The 22,485-nt window shown below is 35.4% G+C and overlaps 4 protein-coding genes across 4 annotated transcripts; 2 read left to right on the top strand and 2 right to left on the bottom strand.

Moving 5' to 3' along the window:
• The first annotated feature begins 3,646 nt into the window (after positions 1-3,646).
• Positions 3,647-7,714, top strand: LOC113779233. The gene is made up of 3 exons (XM_027324762.1): positions 3,647-3,837; positions 5,557-6,054; positions 6,934-7,714. The coding sequence occupies exons 1-3, from the start codon at positions 3,759-3,761 to the stop codon at positions 7,470-7,472; spliced, it is 1,116 nt and encodes a 371-aa protein (XP_027180563.1). The 5' UTR covers positions 3,647-3,758; the 3' UTR covers positions 7,473-7,714.
• A 5,906-nt stretch (positions 7,715-13,620) lies between these two features.
• LOC113779926 (protein LTO1 homolog) lies at positions 13,621-15,737 on the top strand. Its single transcript, XM_027325717.1, has 2 exons — positions 13,621-14,578; positions 15,211-15,737. Exon 1 carries the CDS (start codon positions 14,041-14,043, stop codon positions 14,575-14,577), a length of 537 nt encoding a protein of 178 aa, XP_027181518.1. The 5' UTR covers positions 13,621-14,040; the 3' UTR covers position 14,578; positions 15,211-15,737.
• Positions 15,738-16,897: 1,160 nt separating this feature from the next.
• Positions 16,898-17,758, bottom strand: LOC113780648. Its single transcript, XM_027326430.1, has 2 exons — positions 17,321-17,758; positions 16,898-16,990 (listed from the first exon to the last, which is right to left on the bottom strand). The coding sequence occupies exons 1-2, from the start codon at positions 17,741-17,743 to the stop codon at positions 16,898-16,900; spliced, it is 516 nt and encodes a 171-aa protein (XP_027182231.1). The 5' UTR covers positions 17,744-17,758.
• Positions 17,759-19,265: 1,507 nt separating this feature from the next.
• LOC113779847 (protein LTO1 homolog) lies at positions 19,266-21,476 on the bottom strand. The gene is made up of 2 exons (XM_027325591.1): positions 20,970-21,476; positions 19,266-19,777 (listed from the first exon to the last, which is right to left on the bottom strand). Exon 1 carries the CDS (start codon positions 21,409-21,411, stop codon positions 20,971-20,973), a length of 441 nt encoding a protein of 146 aa, XP_027181392.1. The 5' UTR covers positions 21,412-21,476; the 3' UTR covers positions 19,266-19,777; position 20,970.
• Between the last annotated feature and the right edge of the window lie 1,009 nt (positions 21,477-22,485).

The following is a 22,485-nucleotide window of genomic DNA, read 5'->3' as shown; positions in this document are numbered from 1 at the left end:
TCTGTGAATCCTACAAAATATATGGAAGGATTCATGTCCGACCCATCTGCTAAAATTGAACCAAACCCTATGTACACATGTGCTGCAAATCCTCCCTTTGTTCTGCCATGAAAATTGATTTAACAATCATGCCATCGTAACAACTTACATAATGCTGGAAAATTTATTGCGATTCCATGTGAAAGAACAATAAAGGGGTTTGTCATTAGCATAAATGTGAATATATCATTCTCAAATGCACATGGGCTTGTCCAAACTCGACCAAAAATAAATCCTAATCTGTTTTGTTTGTCCATAGTTACATAGACCTTATTCTCAGAAAAATAAAATAATCACATCAAATTTTATCAGAGTATTGCATGCCAACACAAACTTCTATGATCTCAGAAATTTTTTTTTTTTACTCACTATCTTTCAGCAGTACAAGGATGGCTTATCCTTCCATCTACGTAGAGCAAAATTTGGACAAATTTTTCTAACTTCCCAACTAAGAAATTCCCTTTCTTTAGAAACTAAATTTCCAATGGAAAACTCGGGAATTGATTTCCTAGTTAACTAGAAGCATAAAAAAAGAAGCAAACCCAGAAATTGATTAGAAAACACTAATTTACCACTCGCCTCACAAAAAAAGATGTGGAACATTTATACAAAACCTTTCTGGAGCTTCCAAAATGCAAATAGTCAAGCAAGATTGAGGACTTGCTTCTCTCAATGGATAAAACATAATGTAGACTTGAAGATTAGGTTTTTTTTTTCATGATCAAATGTTAATATCTTATCTTACTCTATGCTATGTGTAAAGCAAGAGGGAAAGATTTGGTGTAAACAAAATTGTGTCATTTAATGTATTACCTAATCTACACTTATCTCTAAGGATAATTACATCATTTCAACTACCCAACTCTCTATAACTACTCCATATCTTGTTAAATTAACTTTCACTTGTCTAACAAAAAACCACAACTTTACTAAACTACTACTTCCCACCAAAAATAATTTGAATCATTTTAATATCTTTTTATTAGTTGCACACACATTTGATGTGTCTCGAGCACTAGTTTTGGTAAATTGTCTCAAATGTATACATACTAATGTAGATTACTTTTATCACTTGATAACACAAAAAAAAAATTTACAAAATCACCTTTTTTTGAAAAAAAAAATCCAAATCACCTTTATTTGAAATTTGAAAAAATTCTTACAATTCAGGACTCAATTTTAGGTGAGAGAAGAGGTGCATTATGGATCGATTTTGTCAATTATATTAGAAAAAAATCCTAAAATTGAACAGTGAACCATGCTTAATTACCCATTGAGGAGCTTCGTTGTATTTATACTACTTAAGAGAAAAGGTAAATAATTAGGTGTTGGCTTGAAATCTATATATATATGTACTGTAGGAGAGGTTTTAGTGGAGGCCACCTGGATGACTTCCAAATCTCCTATACTTATTTTTTCTAGATTTTTCATTTACTTTAATATATAAATTCAATTAAAAAGTTTGAAATAATGATTTACAACTAATCCTATGACAATTCAAATTTTAAATTTAAACTTTCTTTCCCATTTCAAATGAGTGCTTAATAAATTGTTTATAGTTTGTTTTCAGACTTTAACCCCTTTTTCCTTCCATAAGTAAAGAAAATAAATTTGGATAATTTGATTAGTCCCATATTAAAATCATTCACCTCATTACAACTTTATCACTTTAACCTATTTTATTCCTCGATTAATAAAGACTGATTTGGCAAATCTGAGAAATAATGTGATCAGTCCCACTTTTTAATCATTTATGTAGTAACATTTTTCACACTTTCCTTCTAGGTATATACATAGATTTGTCAAGCATTCAGATAACATATTCAATTATAACCATTGTTTAACCATTCTACCTATTGCAACTAAATTAATTTTTTAAGGCTTAAACTTATCCTATTAGAAGATTATTCCAACCAATGAAATAAACATTCTGACATGCAACATTATCTAGATAATTTTTGACATGCGCAAAACTTCATTTGGATAATTTTACATATAATGCGTACATCAAAAAGTGCACATAAGACAAAATTTTTAAATGAATTTTAAATAATAAAAGGGGCATGTAGATGGTTGTTTTTTGGAGTGTTTATTAAAAATTTATATTTGTTTAAATAATTATCTTGGGTGATTGTTACAAAAAATAGTAGTATTTCACCAAAGTTATACCCAATTACTTTTTCTTGACGACTATAATTCTAACTCTTTATTTGAAAAAAAACTTGAAAAGTGGGGTAATGAATCCTAAATAATAAAATGAATAAAAAGATTGGAGTATAGCGTTGGGAAGGGTAAAGTTAAGGGAGTTATAGTTATGCGTTGGGATGAAACTATCAAAATGGGTGATTTATATAGGTTAAATGGATATTGTTTTACGTGATTTTGGTTATCTTACCCATTTACAATCCATTACAAAATTCTATTTATTTTTTCTCCCATATTCATTGAGCAACAAAATAAGATATCATTGTAATCAACAAAAATAAGAACACATTGCATTAATAAATAAAATTTTACATAAAAAATAAAAAAATTATACAGAAAAACCATTAGTGGTGATCATAAGAAGTTTCAATTTTGTCACTCTACAAGAATCTTAAAATAATTCAGGTGTGAATGTAAGAAATCAATTAACACTTAATGAGTTAATTAAAACTTTGATGGAAGGGAGGGAGGAAGTAGGATAAAATTTAACAAAAATTAAAGAATAGGAAGAGAACGTTAAATCTGCCTTTGCAAAAGGTAGAATATAATTATTGAATTTGTAGTGATTTAAATTTACTTACTAACAAATTTGAATCTACGTCTAATTTAATTAGGTAGTCCCAATCTATCCATTTAATAGCCATCAATTAACGAGTTTAATTGGGTTACCCATTTGAAGTTAATAAAATTGCATACCCATACTCATTTGTTGAAGAACAAGTTGAAAAATTAGACATTATTTACAACTATATATGGGTGAAAAGAGTAACAGGATAGGAGGTAAATAGGATGCAAAATTAGATAGGAGATTGCACAATTTGATAGAAGCAAGGTAGGGAGAAGGAAAGGTAGAGTTTATAAGAAAGAGACAAATTGGAGAGACGTGGGAAGTTTGGGTTAAAAAGGTGAAGAAGGGAACATTGAAGAGAAGGGAAACATTAATGGGAAATTGCGCAAAAAAAGAGAACATGGAAGGGAGGGGAAACAATTTTATGTTTGGTGTGTTTTTTATATTTCTTTAGATATTTTTGTGACCTTTGTTCATATTTTTTAATATACGTTGAGGTTTTTACAAAGGTACATAAATACAATATAATTAGATACCAAAATAGCACTCTTTTCATTTTTTTTTAACATTTTTTCATATAACTAATATAAATAATTTATTTACTATTATTATTATATTACACGTAAATCCGTGCATAGCACAGGGTGCAATACTAGATAAAGAAGTAAAAGAAGAAATGCCCCAAAAAAATGGCAACAAAACAATGACAAAAGAACATGGAATGCCAAAGTGGGCAATGATGAAATTAGAATGAAATCTGGGGGTGATTGAAAAGGTGGACATGCATAAAAAGCCCTCTACTTTGCCATTCCTTGGAATCATTGCATACCCCTTTGTCTTCCTTCCTTCCTTCCTTCCGTCCTTTTTCTTTGCCACTTACTTTCTTTCTTTCTTTCTTTCTTTCTAAAAATATCCAAATTCTCAAAGAGAGCAGAGTTATTAAAAAATGAGAGCAGCAGCAACAGCAGCCACCATTTTCATAGTGGTGCTTGCCACTTTCCACATTGCCATAGCCATCAAAGATGGTAAGCTCAAAAATGCTTCCATTTTAAGTAACTGCTGCTTCCATTTCAATTTCTCCGGCTTTGTTGGTTCCTTTTCCTCAAGTTTCTCTACTTACATAAAACAAAACTTTCCACAAATAGCAAGTAGTATTACTAATTTTCTTGCTCAAACTTTCAATTGTTTATTCCATAACATCTATAGTTTGTTTGCATTTTCTTTAGACGTTTTAAGGTTCAAGTAGCTTTTGTTTGTGTTTTAAATATAGTACTAGTACATCATTCATTATCTGACATAAAAATGATGACCCCTTTTGAATTTTGGTATATTATTGCTGATATTAATTCTTCGTACTAGCTATTTAATGGGAATCAGTTGATTAGCTTGTTCATGGACCTTATAGGACATTGGAGTTAATAGTTTACTGTCTGACAGAGTCACGGAATGTCAGAAGCATTAATCCAGAAATTTGATATTTGACTAGCCATTAGTAATAAAAAAAAAAAAAAGAGATGCCAGGTTATTTATTATCCTCTAAAAAGCATTTGTAAGAAAAAAATTTGCTTTATTTTCCTCTAAATCTATTTTTTAATCACTTTTTAGTTTCACATAAATCACATTATAAAAACCCTATAGCGAATAATAACACAATTACTACTTCAATAATCTTGGATTACTTTAACTCCGAATTAACTTTATCGTTCTTGATTACATCAATTATGGTGGTAAAACACTACTACAAGATCATGTAGCATTAATGCATGTCTGGTAACAACTTTTCTTTTAGGTCAAATCATTATTAGAGATTGAGGAACAAAGTAAATTTGCTTTTTTTTTTCAAAAAAAAAAATTGGAATTAGTTGAGGGTAAATATGTCAATACAAGTTGCAATTATTTCCAGGACTTGTGTACTGGAAAAACCACTGGGTATTTTGGGACAGCAGGTGGGCATGTACCTCAGCACATGCATATGCATGGCTGTGAGGTACTTTTTTGTCCTGACCTTCTGGGACTATATTTTAGTCTTTTAAGATCATTAGGCCAAAAGTCCATGTCACCTGGTTTCAGTACCTAGAAAGGTTTGGAACTTTTTTTCCATTTCATTATATTGTTATTAGTTTTTTGGAACTTGTGGATGATTTCTTTGCAATATCAGGGTACAGTATCTATGGTACAGTTGCTTCAGCTACCAAGCTGTGCCCACTTTTCCTTTTGATTTTTTATAACACAAGAGGACATGAAGGGAATTTCAATGAACAACTAAGATCATGTTGATCTCCAAAAAAGGAAAGAAAAAAAAAACTAAAACCTGTTTCATAAATTAATTTTTAATCCCTTGGGAGTTACAGACTAATGGACTAGAACTTGTAATTGGTCTAGATTGATGGTTTAGAGATAAAAAGAAGTTTCTCCATGTTACTATTTTGGTGAATTTTATCCTTTCTCCATGTATTTATATTGAAGAATCTCGAAAACTTCCCACCAATTAATCACTTGAAAGATGAACACTTTAAGATGTGAAAAGTAAAAAAATCAAAAGAATTATGAATTTGAACAGAGGAAATGAAATTGTAGCATAAGTCATAGTATGGTAGTATGCTTTTAGATTGCCAGTCTTTAAAATGTAATTGTTAGGATTCTTCGAAAAATCTTGCAAGGTTTAACATGATTTACTTAGTAAATTCAGTCACCACCATAGTTAAAAAGACTTTCTTCACATATTCCTCATGAAAAAATTGCAGGGCTGATGGAAAATGGCAATTTTGAAATAGCTCCAAAGGATTCAGACCTGAATGGCACAGTTATTCTAAAGCAGAATGCAGTACCAGGTTGGATAACCTCAGGCTTTGTGGAGTACATAAAAGCAGGTCAAAAGCAAGGTGACATGATACTAGTGGTACCAGAAGGACATGCTGCAATTAGGCTAGGAAATGAGGCATCCATCAGGCAGAAAATCAATGTAACTAAAGGAATGTACTATTCCATCACATTCAGTGCTGCAAGAACTTGTGCTCAGGAGGAGCAATTGAATGTGTCTGTTGCACCCGATTTCGGCGTTCTTCCGATGCAAACGTTGTATAGCAGTAGCGGATGGGACTCGTATGCTTGGGCGTTTCAGGCAATGTATACTATGGTTTATATCATAATTCATAACCCAGGAGTTGAAGAAGATCCAGCTTGCGGACCGCTTATTGATTCCATTGCTATTCGCACTCTGTACCCCCCTAAAGCAACAAGTGGTGAGTTTATCTGTCTCTTTAAATATTTCCTGATCTTGTTTGTAGATAATGCGTTAATCTTCCCATCTAAGGTATGGAGAATATGCTTGATCCTGCTTGCATTAACTTGTATTCACTGTTGTACAGCTCAAGTTCTTTGGACCTGGATTGGTGCTGAGTCATTTTCCCATTGCCTGTGTTAGATAGTACTAGTGCTGTCTTTTGTGTGCCTTTTTGGACCACTTCTTAACTACTTTGCCATCTGCAATACCACTTGAACTGTGTCCAGCACAGGCATTTGATTTGCTAAATGGTGGACACTAACCCTTGCTCTTCTAACAATATTATCTGCATTTTTGCACCTCTAAGAAGTTCTTGGTTTAAAGAAGGCCAGTGGATAGAAGAGATTAAGAGAGTTGGTGAAAGAAACATTAAATTGGGAACAAGTACATCATCTTAGAGCACAATCTAGTTGAACAAATATATATATATATATCTTTGATGTAAACTAGCATGTGATATACATCCATTAATTGGTCGGTGGCTTCATCAAGCAGACAACAATCTATGACAGTTTAGCACCTCAGTTAATTACACAAGACTGTTGTATTTCCACCCTTTCCCCTTCAAAACCAAATTTAGTTAGTAGGGCCTAACTCCAGAGGTTATGCTGCAAATGCAAACGCCAGCACTGGCCATGTCCGTCATTTTCATAATTAATGAACGAGGGCCATAATTCTGGCAACAGTTATATAGGGGACACCTAGGTGTATGTGATCAACTAACTAACCTCTCTAGGAGAAACACAAAAGGCAAGAAATTGATGGTTTCATTTGCAGTATGCCTTTGTGCTTTGACTATCAGTTATTGATTCATTATACAATTCGCTAATGCAAGCAGAAAACTTGGTGAAGAATGGAGATTTTGAAGAGGGTCCATACATATTTCCCAACACAAGTTGGGGTGTCCTTATCCCCCCAAATATTGAGGATGATCACTCTCCTCTACCTGGTTGGATGATTGAGTCCCTTAAAGCTGTAAAATACATTGATGCGGCTCATTTCTCAGTACCTCATAACAGCAGGGCTGTGGAGCTTGTGGCTGGAAAAGAAAGTGCCATTGCTCAAGTAGCTAGAACTATTATTGGCAAGACCTATACTCTCACATTTTTAGTGGGAGATGCCAGCAACTCCTGTGAAGGATCTATGATTGTTGAGGCATATGCTGGAATTGTAACTGTCAAAATTCCATATACTTCACAGGGAAAAGGTGGTTATAAGCCTGCAGTGCTTCATTTTGTGGCAACGACTAACAGAACTCGCATCATGTTCTTTAGTACATACTATCATACGAGGAGCGATGACAACGCCTCTCTGTGTGGTCCTGTTATTGATGATGTGAAGCTCTTAAGTGTTCGTAATCCACGTAAACTTATGTAATGGTGCTCCTGTTGTAGCAAATGAGTGGCTAAGACGCAGAAGAAAAACTTTGGTATACTAAGAATGTTTGTGAGGGATGCATTGAGGTTTACTCCCTCAGTTTTACTTGCTATTTTACCAGCAATACCTTTAGTACTAGTAGAAGTCATATAGCATATATGTAGAAGCGTTATTCTGGTTGAGTGATTATGTACTATTCTTCAATATTGGAGAAAAGTATTTCCACCAAAGCTCTTTCTCTCTGTCTCTTTTTTTTTCTTTCAGTTTTAGATGCTAAGTTACACTGATATATCTTTAGAATTGTCAGATATGCTAATGTCTCTTCTGAATTTGTTGGATTTGTACTTCCCACTTCTCAAGCTTTGTGTACAAGTCAATAAACATCATCAAACCTGTGTTCACAGAATAAGGGAAATAGGATTTCGTTGAAAAATGATGAATGATTGAAACATGGGTTGCAGCAATTTCAGACACCTTGAAAGTTGAAACTATGATGCGGATCTGTTAAATAGATCTTTTGCATTTTGCATGATGCTGCAACAACAAAATTCTGATATCCTGGGAATGGATTCTATCCCTTCATTAAGTGTTGAATTAAAGACAATTCACAAATGGTGAATTGCCGCCCTCTTAAAGTTTCTATATATGGGATCACAGAAATCCTCTCCGGACTTTCATAAGCAGTAGGCACATTTTGGGAGATTATTCAAGCCTACTCTAATATTCATAAATTTGCTGCCCCAGGAGCTATTCTGAAGTTCCCTTTAACTTCAGAGCTTGTTGGTTTTGTTTCATGTTTGTGAGTCCGTAAACCCCTTTTAGGTTCTGAGGTTTGGGAAGTTCCCCAATCCTGCAACAACTGATTCTCTGGCGTAGATAAAAGAGTAGACATCATTGGCAATTATAGTTGAATGGCACCAAATAAAATCATCATTAAATAAAACAGAAAGCTGGTGAAATAGAAATATCCTGAACTTGTTAGAAAATTTAATTGGACAGAAGTTATCGCAAGTAGTCAAGATCCTGATTAGGATTTTCTGTGGTGGATACAGCGCCTGACAAATTTTGAGCGGCTTCTTCCAGGGATATCATACAAATAAGAGGAGGTAGTTTACTTTTATTGCAATATTGAATGAGCAGAAAATAAGATAATTAGTCAGTTTGCCATTAAGCTTCAAGTCTCGATCCATAATGGGAAAATATTTCTCCTGAGGTGATTCTTTGGTTAGTTCAAGTATGATGGCCTGCTGCTGAGGCCACTCTATCAGTGAATTTGAGCCCCAAATCTCCTTTATATCACATTCTGAAAGCTTTTTTTCTTGTGTGTTCTGGCATATTGAGAGGAAGGATTGGGAATCTTAGAGTTGATGACCACTAGTTGGTTTTGCGGGCATTTCAATGAGATTTTACCTTTTAATTAGCAAGGAGGTTGTTCATGGAGCTTAGACCTGTGACTTCATTGCTCCATTCCATGAAGAACTGATTAGGCTTTTGCAGGAAATGCAGGGTCTGTTGAATGAACCTATGGTGTATTCAGTCCTCCAACCAGATTGTTCCGGTGTACTAATCCAGAAAAGTCGAGGAAACGGAAGATAAGAAGGGAAACAGAAAAAATGGAAAGGCTTGCTGAATCAGGCATACAATTCAGAGGCAATTTTCTCAAATGGTTTTCCTTTTGAATCCAATTCTTCGGTACTTGCTCACATCTGAACTAAGGAGAAACCATACCTCAGAACAAATGAATAGATTAGCGAAGGTACAGCAAAGTTGTAAACCAAGTGCTTTTGACACCACAAATTATGTTGTTCCAGCTACACTAATAAACCGAGATGAGGTAATAAATGTTCTATTACTTCATTTCTTCCAAGACCTTATTAGCCATGACCTGCAACAGTGTTGTAAATGAAGAATGGTTGAAATAAAGGCTGAAAAGAATGAACTTCCTTTTGTTCCTGAAACTGTAAGCAACTCTCTCGACCATCTTTGGCCTCGACTCAAATCCTGTCATGTCAAAGCAATTTACCATTTTTTGCAGTCAACTAATAATCTAATACACCATAAAATAAACATCTCAAATAAAAAAGACAGGAGAAAAAACCTACCTCTGGCTGGAGCCACTTTCATCGCCTTCCTCTGGGATGCGTGGAACCTCGGCTATTACGCTGGTGCTTGATGAAAAAGCAGGAGTTATAATTTGGCTTGGCAGAACTATTGCACTTGAACCACTTACTGTCAATTCCTGAGATCTGCATAGTCACATCCACTTAATACTTTTGTCTTTCACAGCCATAAAATAACATCTTCAGCGCAGATGTTGACATAATATCTTTATGTAAAAATTTTTTTTTTTATTAACCTCTTGTGAATTCAAGATATGCAGCTAGACAGTCTAACAAATCTTTGTTACAAAAACAGCTTAAATGAATTCAAGCTAAAATCCTGCAAAATTCAAGATATGCAGGACATGACGAAACATATTCACTTATATGAACTCCAATAGATAGGTGCAAAGGAAGAAAAACTCATCATACATCAAGTGTGATTTTGTAGATTGGAGCGAGTAAATGGAATGAAGGATCTGGTGGGCTAAGAGAGACGGAGAAAAGGAAGTACCTTGCTCATCAGAGGCACATGAGTGAACTGGTTTCTGCTTGACCGGTACAAACTAACATCGAAGCTAAGCTTGTAAAAGATGTTTGAGCAACTGTCAAAGTGGAACCAGAAATCTGCTGATGGCAATGGTTGGAAAGGATTCAGTGGCAATTGCAGCTGATGCATTGGAACAACCATGGCCATCCCTGAGGCTGCTAGAGTTGATTGACAAGGACTGGCCAAGGGAAATGGCATCATTGGTGGTGCAGTTGAACAAGACATGCCATAAATTCCCATTCCAACACCTGCCCTCATTGGCATAAACTGAGAGGAAAATTGGGGCACCTGCACCCGCAGATATCCAGCCTGTAACACATATGGACCTTGAAGCATGGCACCTGCTCCGGTGGACATCATCTGGATTTTCTCGTCCACAGCGGAAAGTCAATATTCATGGTCACACCCCTATAAACCATGCATGCTTTATGTTTCAGTTGCCAAGGAAGGTCATAGAAAGGATTACAAGAATTTGATTTTGCAAGGCTTTTATGTATTTTATCGCATCATCAAGCACCGAAATTTTGTCTGTCCGGCATTTGCAGGAAATGTCAATTGTCAAGCACCAAAGAACAGGTCAGAACCTGAAAACCCAGAGAAAAGGACTAGAAATCATTTATCAATTACTGATTTATACTCTGGACATATTTTCCATGTCAAGAGTTCTGATTTTCCCCCTTAGATGCAATGCAAAGCTTGGATGATGAATAACCAGAATCACAACAATTAGCAACCAATCTTATGGAGAAGTTTTAAAATCCTTTTTCAAGTGTAATATATTAGGCATTGCGTTTGGAATTGGAAATTTCTTCAAACAAACTCTCCTGCTCGTATTTCATCCCAGATTGCCTAAAAGACTGTTTGACAAACCAGATTTTATTTTTTTGACTCAGTTCTTTTCTTGAAAGAAGTACAAGAAAAAATTATTGTCCTTGTATTATGGATACAGCTCAGAAGTGTAAAACAGATAAAGCATTCACAGTTTTGCAGTTGGGGATCAAATCTTGGAGAGCTTTCATCTTTCTCCGAATCCGGTCCCTTCGCATCTGGCCAATTGAAAATTGTAACAAGTCACAATTAGTCTGCTTAACAATATTCATGCAAAAGTCAAGTATAAAAATAGCCATAATAAGTAGAATGAAAATTGTAAGTGTTAATTGCTAATAACGTCCAACAATTGATAGGTTCGTCAACCACTTCCTAATCTTTCAGCTATGTCAAGTTGATTGACATTGTGAATCAAACACCATCATATTTTCAAGGTTTAGCACTTGGGAAAAATTTTTGTAATAAAAGATAAAAGTTCATTCCATGAAATCTGCACTAATAGCAGAAAAAAACATTGAGCATGTCACAAAGATAACATAAATCCCCGCCTTTTAGTAACCCCTATAAAATCCTACATTTTGTGAAAAAAGTTCAGAATTTCAGTCGTGTGCCATTTAATCCAATTAAAGAGAGACATTCTCAATTATTGGGAAAATATATCAGCATGTACTTAGTCTCAAGCTAGGGTTGAAAAATGAACTAAATTACTTAATACTTTAACTCGAGTTCAGTTTGATAAGAGTTACCAACTAATTGAACGGCATTTTATGATTGATAACTTTTAATCTTGATAAAAAAAAAAATTCGTTCAAAGTCAGCTCAGCAAATAAACAAGCTACTGGCCTGTTTGGCAAACGGATATTTTGTTAAGTTTTTAAAAAACTTTACCTACTCCTCAAAAATTTTAAAATACACACCTCAAAATATCTATAAAAAAAAAAAAATTCCTTCTTTCCTTTTCCCACCTCAACCCACCACATTCTCATTCTGTTTTTTTTTTTTCTCTCTTTCCCTCTCTAGTCTCTCCTCATCCCTCCTCCTCCTCCCTTCCTCTCCTCTATCTTACCTCTTCCTCCTTCCTCCCTCTCATCCTCCCCTCTCCTGCTCCCCTCCTCTCCTCTCCCTCACCCCCCCACCCTCTCCATCCCCCCCCCGCGCGATCGCCACGTGGTTGTTACAAAGTTAATTTGTTTGTTTGGATTGCTTCATATTTTCCCAATTTTATTTGCTTACATCATCTTTACAATTTTCAATACACCTTTTTATCTTCCCAATATCTTTTTATCTCACATACATCACATCACAAAAAGTGCTACAGTAAAAATATCCCAAATAACTTACAATCCAAACAGACTTTGAGCAATACTAGACTCTATTTCTTCTGCTAAAAGTATAAAAAAGAGTGCTAGTTGAAAAATCAAATCGTTTTGCTAGTTTTCACACTCTAGTGATCAACGGTGGATGATGATGACATTGGTCCAACACATGTATTAATTGAACCTTCTAAAATGCCCCCAGTGGTTGTTTGTCTAGCTATAAAAAATGTTTGGGGAGGCACCGCGGTGAAGGTACTTAATTGGCAGGAAAATTTTAGTTCAGGAACTAATAAATGTCAAGTTAAAAAACATTAAAGGATGAAATTGGCGTTAGCGAAAATATTTAGGGATGAAATTGGCAGTTTACCCAAGACAATAATAGCAAAAAAATATTTGATACTCAAAATAAATTTTGCAATAAGTAAAGAAGTTTTAAAAAAAAAAAGAAAATCAACTATACCTCTAGGCCATGAACAGTAAAAATTTATGAGTACCTAACCTCTACACATGTCTTAATAACTTTATTTCTGGGTTCGGTAAAAATTTATAAGTCCCTAACCTCTTCATATATCTCAACAATTTATTTCAGGGTTTGGTTCTTGAGTTTTATTTCTTTCATCAAATAAAAGAAAAAAATAATTGAAGACACTAACAAACTAAATAAAAGATTTTTCTCACTGTGTGGCGCGTGCGCGTGTGTGTGTTTTTTTGGTGGTAAAAGTTGAACGCCTGCCTGACTCATCAATGTTGTAGACTCTCCACTTACTTCTTTACTTCTTCCTGTTCTTCGTCGTTCTCAAAAAAATGAGGTAGTATTACAGTTTGAGAGAGTAGAAAAGCTTAAAAAAAAAAAAGCAAAGATTTTCTGCTCCACTATTGGCAGAGAAGGCAGTGGTAAAGTAGGAAGAAGAGGAGAGGGAAAATGTGGGTTTTTATCAGCAATTCTGAGGTAAAAAAATCGTTGAATATACACGGTTTTTTTTGTGGTTTGAGTGGGAATGGTTTTTGAGATAGTTCGTGGAGTAGCGTGATTTCTATGTTTTGGTTTTTGTGTGGCTTTTACTGAGATCTGAGTAATTTAACTAATTTTACTGAGATCCGAGTTTTTACTCTCACTTGACTGCAGTTAGTATTCTTGGATTTCTTCTAGAATTTTTGGTGATCTAATCTAAAAAAACTAACGATTTTTTTGTTGCTTACTTGGAAAATATTTACTGAGCTTTTCCCATATTTTTGTACTTTTGTAAATTTATTTTCCTTTCTTTCCCTTGTTTTCTGGGTCTAGGGTTTGTTAAATGAATATTTTCTGTGATTGTGTGTGCTCTGTTATATAAGCCCCCCCCAACCAACAAAAAACTTTTGCCTTTGGCATTTTAGAGTTTGAAATCAATGAGTTGTGTTTAGATTCATTGTGGTCTCCACTTTGTTGGCATGCACTGGCACAACTAGTATAGAACCTATTCTCTTCATATGATGACAAGGCCTATTTTTTTTTATATAGGATATTTCAGCCTTTTGATCAGTCTAATGTCTGAAAATTGTGTAGGGTCTTGTTTCAAGATACAAGATTGTACACAAAAATCGATCATAGGATCTGCTGGTAATTATCAGGTTATGAAACCAATCGGACTGCCTGCGGAGGTTGATGACAAGGCCTATTAGCCTAGAACATTAGTTAATAAACCTGCCTTGGATAAGGCTTGATACACTATTTATTAGCTTACTTGTCTGTAACTTTGTATGGTAGCTGATTGGCTTCAGCTTGTGCATGCTAAATGATATTAGGCAAAACCTCAGGGGGGGTCGGCTCTTCTCTTGTCTTTCCAATTAATCCACGAAAATCAGCCTTGAGCTCCATTCTTCCGACAACAATGGCAGCCTCAGTTGAGCCCAACTCAATGGAAGACATTTTTGACTCGTCGCTGAATCTAGAAGAAACCCACGTCAAAGAAGGCTACAAGGAGGGCTACGCCGACGGTTTAGTCTCCGGGAAGGAAGACGGCCGGCAAGTGGGCTTAAAAACCGGGTTCGAAGTCGGCCAAGAATTGGGCTTTTACAAGGGTTGTATTGATGTGTGGAACTCCGCTATTCAGGTCGATTCAAATTGCTTTTCGTCTCGGGTCGTAAGAAGCATCAAACAAATGGAAGAGTTGCTGAGCAAGTACCCAATATCCGACCCGGACGATGAGTCCGTTGGGGATGTTATGGATTCTTTGAGGTTGAAGTTTCGGGCTATTTGTGCCACGTTGAATGTGAAGTTGGAGTATAATGGCTATCCCAAATCTTCTGATGGAGAAAATATCCAATTTTGAGGTTAATTTTTGCCTTTTTTTTACGTAGTTCTTTATGTAAATTCTTTTTTTTTTTTTTCCTATTTTTTTCTGGTGTTGATCTGAGGCTTGATTGAATTGGCTAATTGGGACTCTTATGCTTCTGTATATTTACCCTTCAAAACTAAATTTAGTTAGTAGGGCCTAACTCCAGAGTTTATGCTGCACATTCTGCTAATTTATGCTGCAAATGGCAGACGCCAGCCCTGGCCATGTCTATCATTGTCACAATAAATTAACCAGGGCCATATTTCTGGCAACAGTTATATTGGGGACCCCTAAGATTTAAGTGTATATGATGAATTAACTGACCTTCTAGGTGCATCACAAATAGCTTGCCCCTTCACTGATTTGAGTCATTGAGTGCAGAAATTGCATATTCAATGGATTGAATCAACTATGCCCCCTTGCCTTCAATTGTCATTCAATTTGTTGATATCCAAGTTTTGAAGTATTATCATCTAAAAGGGAAAAAAAAAAAAGTAGTATTATCATCTGGGACGACAAAGTGATAAATGTACATTGCAAGAAATTAATGGTTTCATTTGCAGTATAGCCTATGTGCTTTTTGACTATCAGTTACTGATTCATTGCATAATTCTCTATTGCTAGCAGACAACTTGTCGAGGATGGGGATTTTGAAGAGGGTCCATACATATTTCCCAACACAAGTTGGGGTGTCCTTATGCCCCCAAATATTGAGGATGGTCGCTCTCCTCTACCTGGTCGGATGATTGAATCCCTCAAAGCTGTAAAATACATCGATGCGGCTCATCTCTCAGTACCTCATAACAGCAGGGTTGCGGAACTTGTGGCTGGAAAAGAAAGTGCCATTGGTCAAGTAGGTAGAACTATTATTGGCAAGACCTGTGCTCTGACACTTTTAGTGGGAGATGCTAGCAACTCCTGTGAAGGATCTATGATTGTTGAGGCATATGCTGGAATTGTAACTGTCAAAATTCCATATACTTCACAGGGAAAAGGTGGTAGTAAGCCTGCAGTGCTTCATTTTGTAGAAGTCATATACCTTTAATACAAGTAGAAGTCATATACTAGCATAAATGTAGCTGTGTTAATTCTTGTTGAGTGATTATGTACTATTCTTCAATAATGGAGAAATGTATTTCCACCAAAGTTCTTGATCTCTGTCTCTATTGAATTTGAGTAGAGCGTTAATTACGCTGATAAACCTTTGGAATTGTCAGAAGTGCTAATGTCTGCAGAATGTGTTGAATTTTGTACCTGCCACTTCTGCAGCTTAGTGTAAGGTCAATAAATATGATCAAATCTGTGTTCTACAGATTAGGGGAAAGAGCACTTTGTTGAAAAATGATGGAATATTTTGAAATATGGATTGCTGTAATTTAGACTTTGAGACTTGAAGCCGTCAAATGGACCTTTTACCTGTTGCATGACGCAACAGTAACAAAGTTCTGATATTCTCGGAATGGACATCGGAGCGATACCAACTTTCCTTTATTTCTTGCCACATTAATATTACTCTTAGATTTTTTTTTTTTTGTCCTTGTAAATTATTATCTTAGATCCTATCCCTCCATTAACTGTTGAATTATAGACAATTCATAAAAGAGGTTAGATTTGTAACTTCATTGTTCTAATCCTTGAAGAATGTGATTAGGCCTTTGCAGGAAACGCAGGGTTTGTTGAACGAACATCTGGTGTATTCAGTCCTGCAACCAGATTGTTCCAGTGCATTAGTCCAGAAAAGTTGAGGAAAATGAAGATAAGAAGGGAAACAGAAAAAATGGAAAGGCATGATGAATCAGGCATACAATTCAGAGGTAAATTTCTCAAAAGGTTTTCCTTTTGAACCCAAATGCTTCAGTACTTGCTCGCAGCTGAACTCAGGAGAAACCATAGACCAAGAACAAATTAAGAGAATCGCGAATGTACAGAAAAGTTGAGAAACCAAGTGCTTTTGCACCACAGATTATGTGATTCAACTGCAGTAATAAACCAAGATGAGGTAATAACTGTTCTATTACTTCATTTCTTGCAAGACCTTAGCCATGATCTGCAACAGTGTTGTTGTAGACCAAGAATGGATGAAACGGTAAGGCTGAAAAGAATGAACTCCCTGTTGCTCCTGAAACTGTAAACAACTCTCGCTACCATCTTTGGCCTCAACTCAAATCCTGGTATGTCAAAGCAATTTACCACTCAACTAATTCATCTAACAAACCATATAGTAAATATCTGATATACATCAGACATGAGAAAGAACCTACCTCTGGCTAGAGCCACTATCGATGCTTTCCTCCGGGATGCAATGGAACCTCATCTACTGGACTGCTGGACTGGTACTTGATGAGGAAGCAGGAGTTATAATTTGACTTGGCAGAACTATTGAAGTTGAACCACTTGCGATCGGCCCCTAAGATTTGCATAGTCACATAACGCTTGAAACTTTTGTCTTTCACAGCTACAGATAAATATCTTCAATACAGTAACCGCTTGCACATGCAAAATATGCTGTTTAACAAATGGTCATTCTGATAAGAGCCTAAATGAACTCAAGCTAAAATGTTGTAACTTCAAGATATGCAGGGCATGACAAACATATCCACTTATATGAACTCCAATAGACAGGTGCAATGGAAGAAACTTACAAATCTGCATTAACTGAGCATAATTTTCATAGATTGGAGCATGTAATAGGAATGAATGATCTGGAGGACCAACAGAGAAGTAGAAAAGAAAGAACCTGATTCATCAGAGGCACTTGAGCCGCTCTTGGCACACTCAGTGAACTAGTTTCTGTTTGAGTTGTACAAACTAAGGTTGAAGATAAGCTTGTACAAGATGTTTGTGCAGCCATCAAAGTGGAACCAGAATCTGCTGAGGGCAACGGTTGGAAAGGATTCAGTGGCAAGTGCATCTGAGGCATTGGACCAACCATGCCCAATCCTGAGGCTGCTAGGGTTGATTGACAAGGACTGGCCAAGGGAAATGACATCCCAGGTAGTGCAGTTGAAGAAGAAATGCCATGCATTCCCATTCCAACACCGGCTGGCCTCATTGGCATAAATTGGGAGGGGAATTGGGGCACCTGCACCCCCTGATATCCAGCTTGTAATGCATAAGGATTTTGAAGCACGGCACCTGCTCCGGTGGACATCATCTGCATTTCCTCCGCTACATGGTGCGATTAACTCGGTGCCATAGAAAGATGTCATTTAACAGGAAGGACACGTAGTTAAAACTCAGGCACAGCCATGTCCGCACAACACATTAGACAGATTGGATAGTGCCAAGTTTTTGCCAATAATCAAGAAATTAGAATTTCACAGAGATATTTTAGAATTTCTATAGTTATTTTCTTTTTATTATTTTTTTGCCTATTTTCTTAGAGCAGGATGAAGGTTGAATTACCCTTTTGGCAGTACTTTAGGAAGCCACTAGTTTTACTTTACATTCATGTATCCCTTTTTGAATTTTCTATGATCATTATTTTTGTTTTCTCGAGTGGTACACATTTTCTATATGTAACATAAAGACTGATTTCCTTTTCTTTTTTTTTTAATTTTGGGCAAGAAAAGATTTTTTTTTTTATTTATAAAGAGAGATTACAAACCATGATAAAGGAAAAAGAATGGTTTGAGAGTTAAACCACAGATTTCAAATTTACCTTACTATTATGTCTATCAGCAGCAAAATTAGGGATCAAAATGATACATACTCAAATTGAAAAGTTCAGAAGAATCGAACAAATGTCTCGTAGTATTATTGGCAGAAGCAGAACATAAAAAAAAAAAAAAAAAAAAAAAACCCCTTTATTGGTCAAAATTTCGGGTCAAGGAGTATGACCATGTAAACCTCAAGTCTTGATTGTGAAAATCAGTTATACTGAAATGTATGCAAGAATTGCACTAACTTGTTATTATTATAGTTCAAATTCTTCTCTTTGTTCATAGATAGACTGTATTAAAATTTTTATATTTTGTCCATCATCTAATCAATTGTACTAATCAATTATTACAATATATATATATATATATATATATATGGATGTATGTATTACATGGATAATATGTGGAAATTTCAATACTATCTTTTCCCAACCTCATTGATAGAAAAGGCAATGGCCTTCTCGCAACCTTCTTTTGGCTGAAAGTTTCTCGCTGACTGGTCAAGGGATCGATCCCCTGGCCAGTCAGTTGGGGTGGGAGGCAACTTTTGGCAAGGGGAAACCTATCATTGTGACTAAGGAATAAAGAAAGTCAAAGAAACCAATATTTGCTTTCCCTACATATTAAGCAAAAGGGGTTGTCCACGTCTCATGTATAACTAGCTGCTCATTGCAAATTAATCAACAATTTCACCAGGCAGCCTTGGCAATTGCCAAAGCCAGGATGAGAATTCAACCAAGTATATCCACACAAATCACCTGCCTACTCGTGAGATATCCCATTTTTAGCAGTGCTGAATAATCTAATTCAGCAGCATCATTCCTGATTGCTAGAAGACTTGATCTATGCCTGCATGGTTTTCTTGTATGTTCATCTACTTTTAAGTTTCAACCAAAATATCAAACTGGGGGATTATCCTTTTTGCATGTGAAATCTGCCTAGGCTTCATGCAATTCAAGAAATAAGACACTATATAAAGAATTGCACGAAATTTCATCTGACAATAGGTATCCAACAGCCTTGTCGATCATGTCAGCTAAAGATAGGTGCATTTTAGAAGCTTTCCAACACTTCAGTCTTTGTACAGAGTCCAGAAAGAACAGCCTCGGAAGCCCTTGATGATGCATCACTAGCTCCAATTGTAATATAAATTTTATGTAAACTACAAGACAATATGCTTTCATGAAGCCAGGAGAAGCTGATGAGGGCTAAGACAAGCATAAAAATTTCTCCGACATAGAGCTCTACTTTAAAGAATTAATTGTTGGCTCAATTGCTATAAACCTGCCCAAAACACGACAAGTTAATGACTGTTATCAGCAAGCACTCCACCAACAATCTTTTGCATCACAGTCTTACAGTCATTTATCAACCTTTTGTCTCCACCCTCCATCCTCAAGGCATGTGTGAAAATGAAACCTTTCTTTCACAAAGAAAAGTGTAGAGTCAGCTCGGATCTCAAGCCAACGCACTTGAAAAACACTTTCCTTCTTCCCCTGCACCACAAAGTGACCAAGTTCCTTTTCTTCAACCTAGACACAAAACAAAGATGTTTACTCAGTTCCAAAAATAAAATTAAAAAAAAAAAAAAAGAGCTAAGAAAAGGTATATGTGCTTTCTCTACGTAAGAAAGTAATCATCTTTACATGTTACCTAAATGGCTATACATAATGAATCTGAAACCTAAATTCTCAAAGTGCAAATAAAATCTAGAAAAAGTGAATCAGCTGACAGCAGAGTCAAAATTTCAGCTTATAGACATGCAAAAATTATAGTATGCACCACAACAGCCAGGCTAACATATGGCTCCAAGTCTGCTGACAATTTTATAAATCTCAAAGACATTCTGAGTTCTCCAGATCAAATAATTACTCCTAGTTCTGTTCACCACAATCTCAATTTTCTGATACACTCAATTCCATAAATCTCAAAGACTTCTGAATTCCTCTTGCTTAGAAAATTACTCCTAGTACTATTTACCAAAATCTCAAATTTCAGATATGGATTTACAGTCTTTCCAGTTTGGTATAACTGTCACCTCAATAGATTATCTATTACACACACCAACTACATTTTCACTAGTTAATATTCATGTCTTCTTCTTTCCCCTCTTTCCACTGCATATTTGCTAGCATAGTCAATCATATAGCTTCTTCGCAAGATTACAGCTAAATCCTCTGCAGAAGGCATTCTATTTGTCGCTCATCTGAGGCTACCAGCCCCACAAGTATAATGAATTATGACGGAAAAAAAGGGAAAATTGGTGGAAAGGGCACGCCATTTAAGATATATATTGAAGAGGGCATAATTTTTATCTATTTAATTACATTATGTACAGAACTGGGTACATTTTCATACATGAATGGTACCTTTCTTTATTAAAAATTTCTGATTATTTTCCCTAAAATATCTATAAAATAACAACTAATCTGTAATTACCATAACAGAATTTAGACAATCAAAGTCTTAAACTAGAAACTATTCTGAACCCAACCAGTTAATCAACCACAAAAAACCAAAAAGAGCTTTAAATCCCAAGAAAATCCAAAAATCTGGTTTCCAATTGTAGCAAAGATATGTCCATAATCGATATAATACAGCAAAAGAATCCCAATTAGCCAATCCAATTAAGCCATCAGATCAATACTTATGAAAATATAGGGGGGGAAAGAAGGAAAGCAAAAGATTTGACATAAAATTCTAAAAAAAGGGGCAAAAATTAACCTCAAAATTGGATATTTCCACCATCAGAAGATTTGGGATAGCCATTATACTCCAACTTCACATTCAAGGTGGCACAAATAGCCCGAAACTTCAACCTCAAAGAGTCCATAACATCGCTAACCGACTCATCTTCCGGGTTGGAAATCGGGTACTTGTTCAGCAACTCCTCCATTTGTTTGATGCTTCTCACGACCCGAGACGAAAAGCAATTCGAATCGACCCGAATAGCGGAGTTCCATACATCAATACAACCCCTGTAAAATCCCAACTCTTCGCCGACTTCGAACCCGGTTTTTAAGCCCACTTGCCGGCCCTCCTCCTTGCCGGGGACTAAACCGTCGGCGTAGCCCTCGTTGTAGCCTTCTTTGAGGTGGGTTTCTTCTAGATTCAGTGAGGAGTCGAAGATGTCTTCTGTTGAGTTGGGTTCACTCGAGGCCGCCATTGTCGGGAGAATCGAGCTCAAGGCGGATTTTCATGGATTAATTGGAAAGGCAAGACACGACGACGTTTTCCTCCGATACTTTTAGGCCGGTATAGAATACGGAAAAAAGGGCCCTTCTAGTATTATTCAAAATTTGGGATTTTTTTTTCACCAAAGTGGTGCTCAATATTTCGACCAAAATAAATTTAGTCCCCAAACTATTTAATTTTAATTAAATTAGTCCATAGTGTATTGATCTAAACAAATGCAATTTTTAAATTATTTTTCATTGACCGAATTGGTCCATAATGTTTTATTAAATCTCAGAAATATATTAATATGATATAAAAATAAACAAAGTTTTATAAAAATTATAGAAAATTAGGAAAAGATCAAAAAATTAAAAAAATTCTAAAAAAAATGTAAAATAAGGATAAGGCTGTCTCTTTGACTAAATGAAGACAATTGGAAGATTTGCAAACTTTATAATTTGTACGTAAAAGTATATAAAAGTTTATATACAAAATATAAATCTTAATATACATTTTTATCAAAAAAAAAGCATGTAAAATAAATATACAGGGCACATGCACATCATATGCCTTATTGTGTTACTAAATAAATTTTGATAGCATGTGAAAGGGGTGGGAAGCAAGGGGTCGGTGGTTGACATAATTAATGATTCTATAGAAGATGATAATGTCTTAATTGGCACAGTTGTAATAGACATTAGACAACTAAGATTAGATTTTGATGAATGTTATTTTTCTTTTATTAGGAGAAAAAAAACAATTATTTTAGCAACCAATAAACAAAATCCGTTGTAAACGATTATCTGTTGTAAGTTTACCAACGAATTTTATGCTATTTTTCTTTTATTAGGAAAAAAAATTATGTTAGCAATCAATAAACAAAATCCGTAATCCGTTGTAAACTCATACAACGGATTTTGTTTATTGGTTGCTAACATAATTGGTTTACAACGGAGTTTTAGCCTATAGCTTTGTGGAAGGAAAACTTCTCATCTTGGCTGCTTTGCAGTTGCTCTACTATTTTTTTTTTTTTTTTGGGTAGTTGCTTCAGTTTGTGACCTTT

Source organism: Coffea eugenioides, chromosome 8, assembly GCF_003713205.1.
Source record: "Coffea eugenioides isolate CCC68of chromosome 8, Ceug_1.0, whole genome shotgun sequence".
Classification (NCBI taxonomy): domain Eukaryota; kingdom Viridiplantae; phylum Streptophyta; class Magnoliopsida; order Gentianales; family Rubiaceae; genus Coffea; species Coffea eugenioides.
The sequence above is the reverse complement of the archived record's forward strand: the minus strand, read 5'-3'. Positions and strand labels throughout refer to the sequence as shown.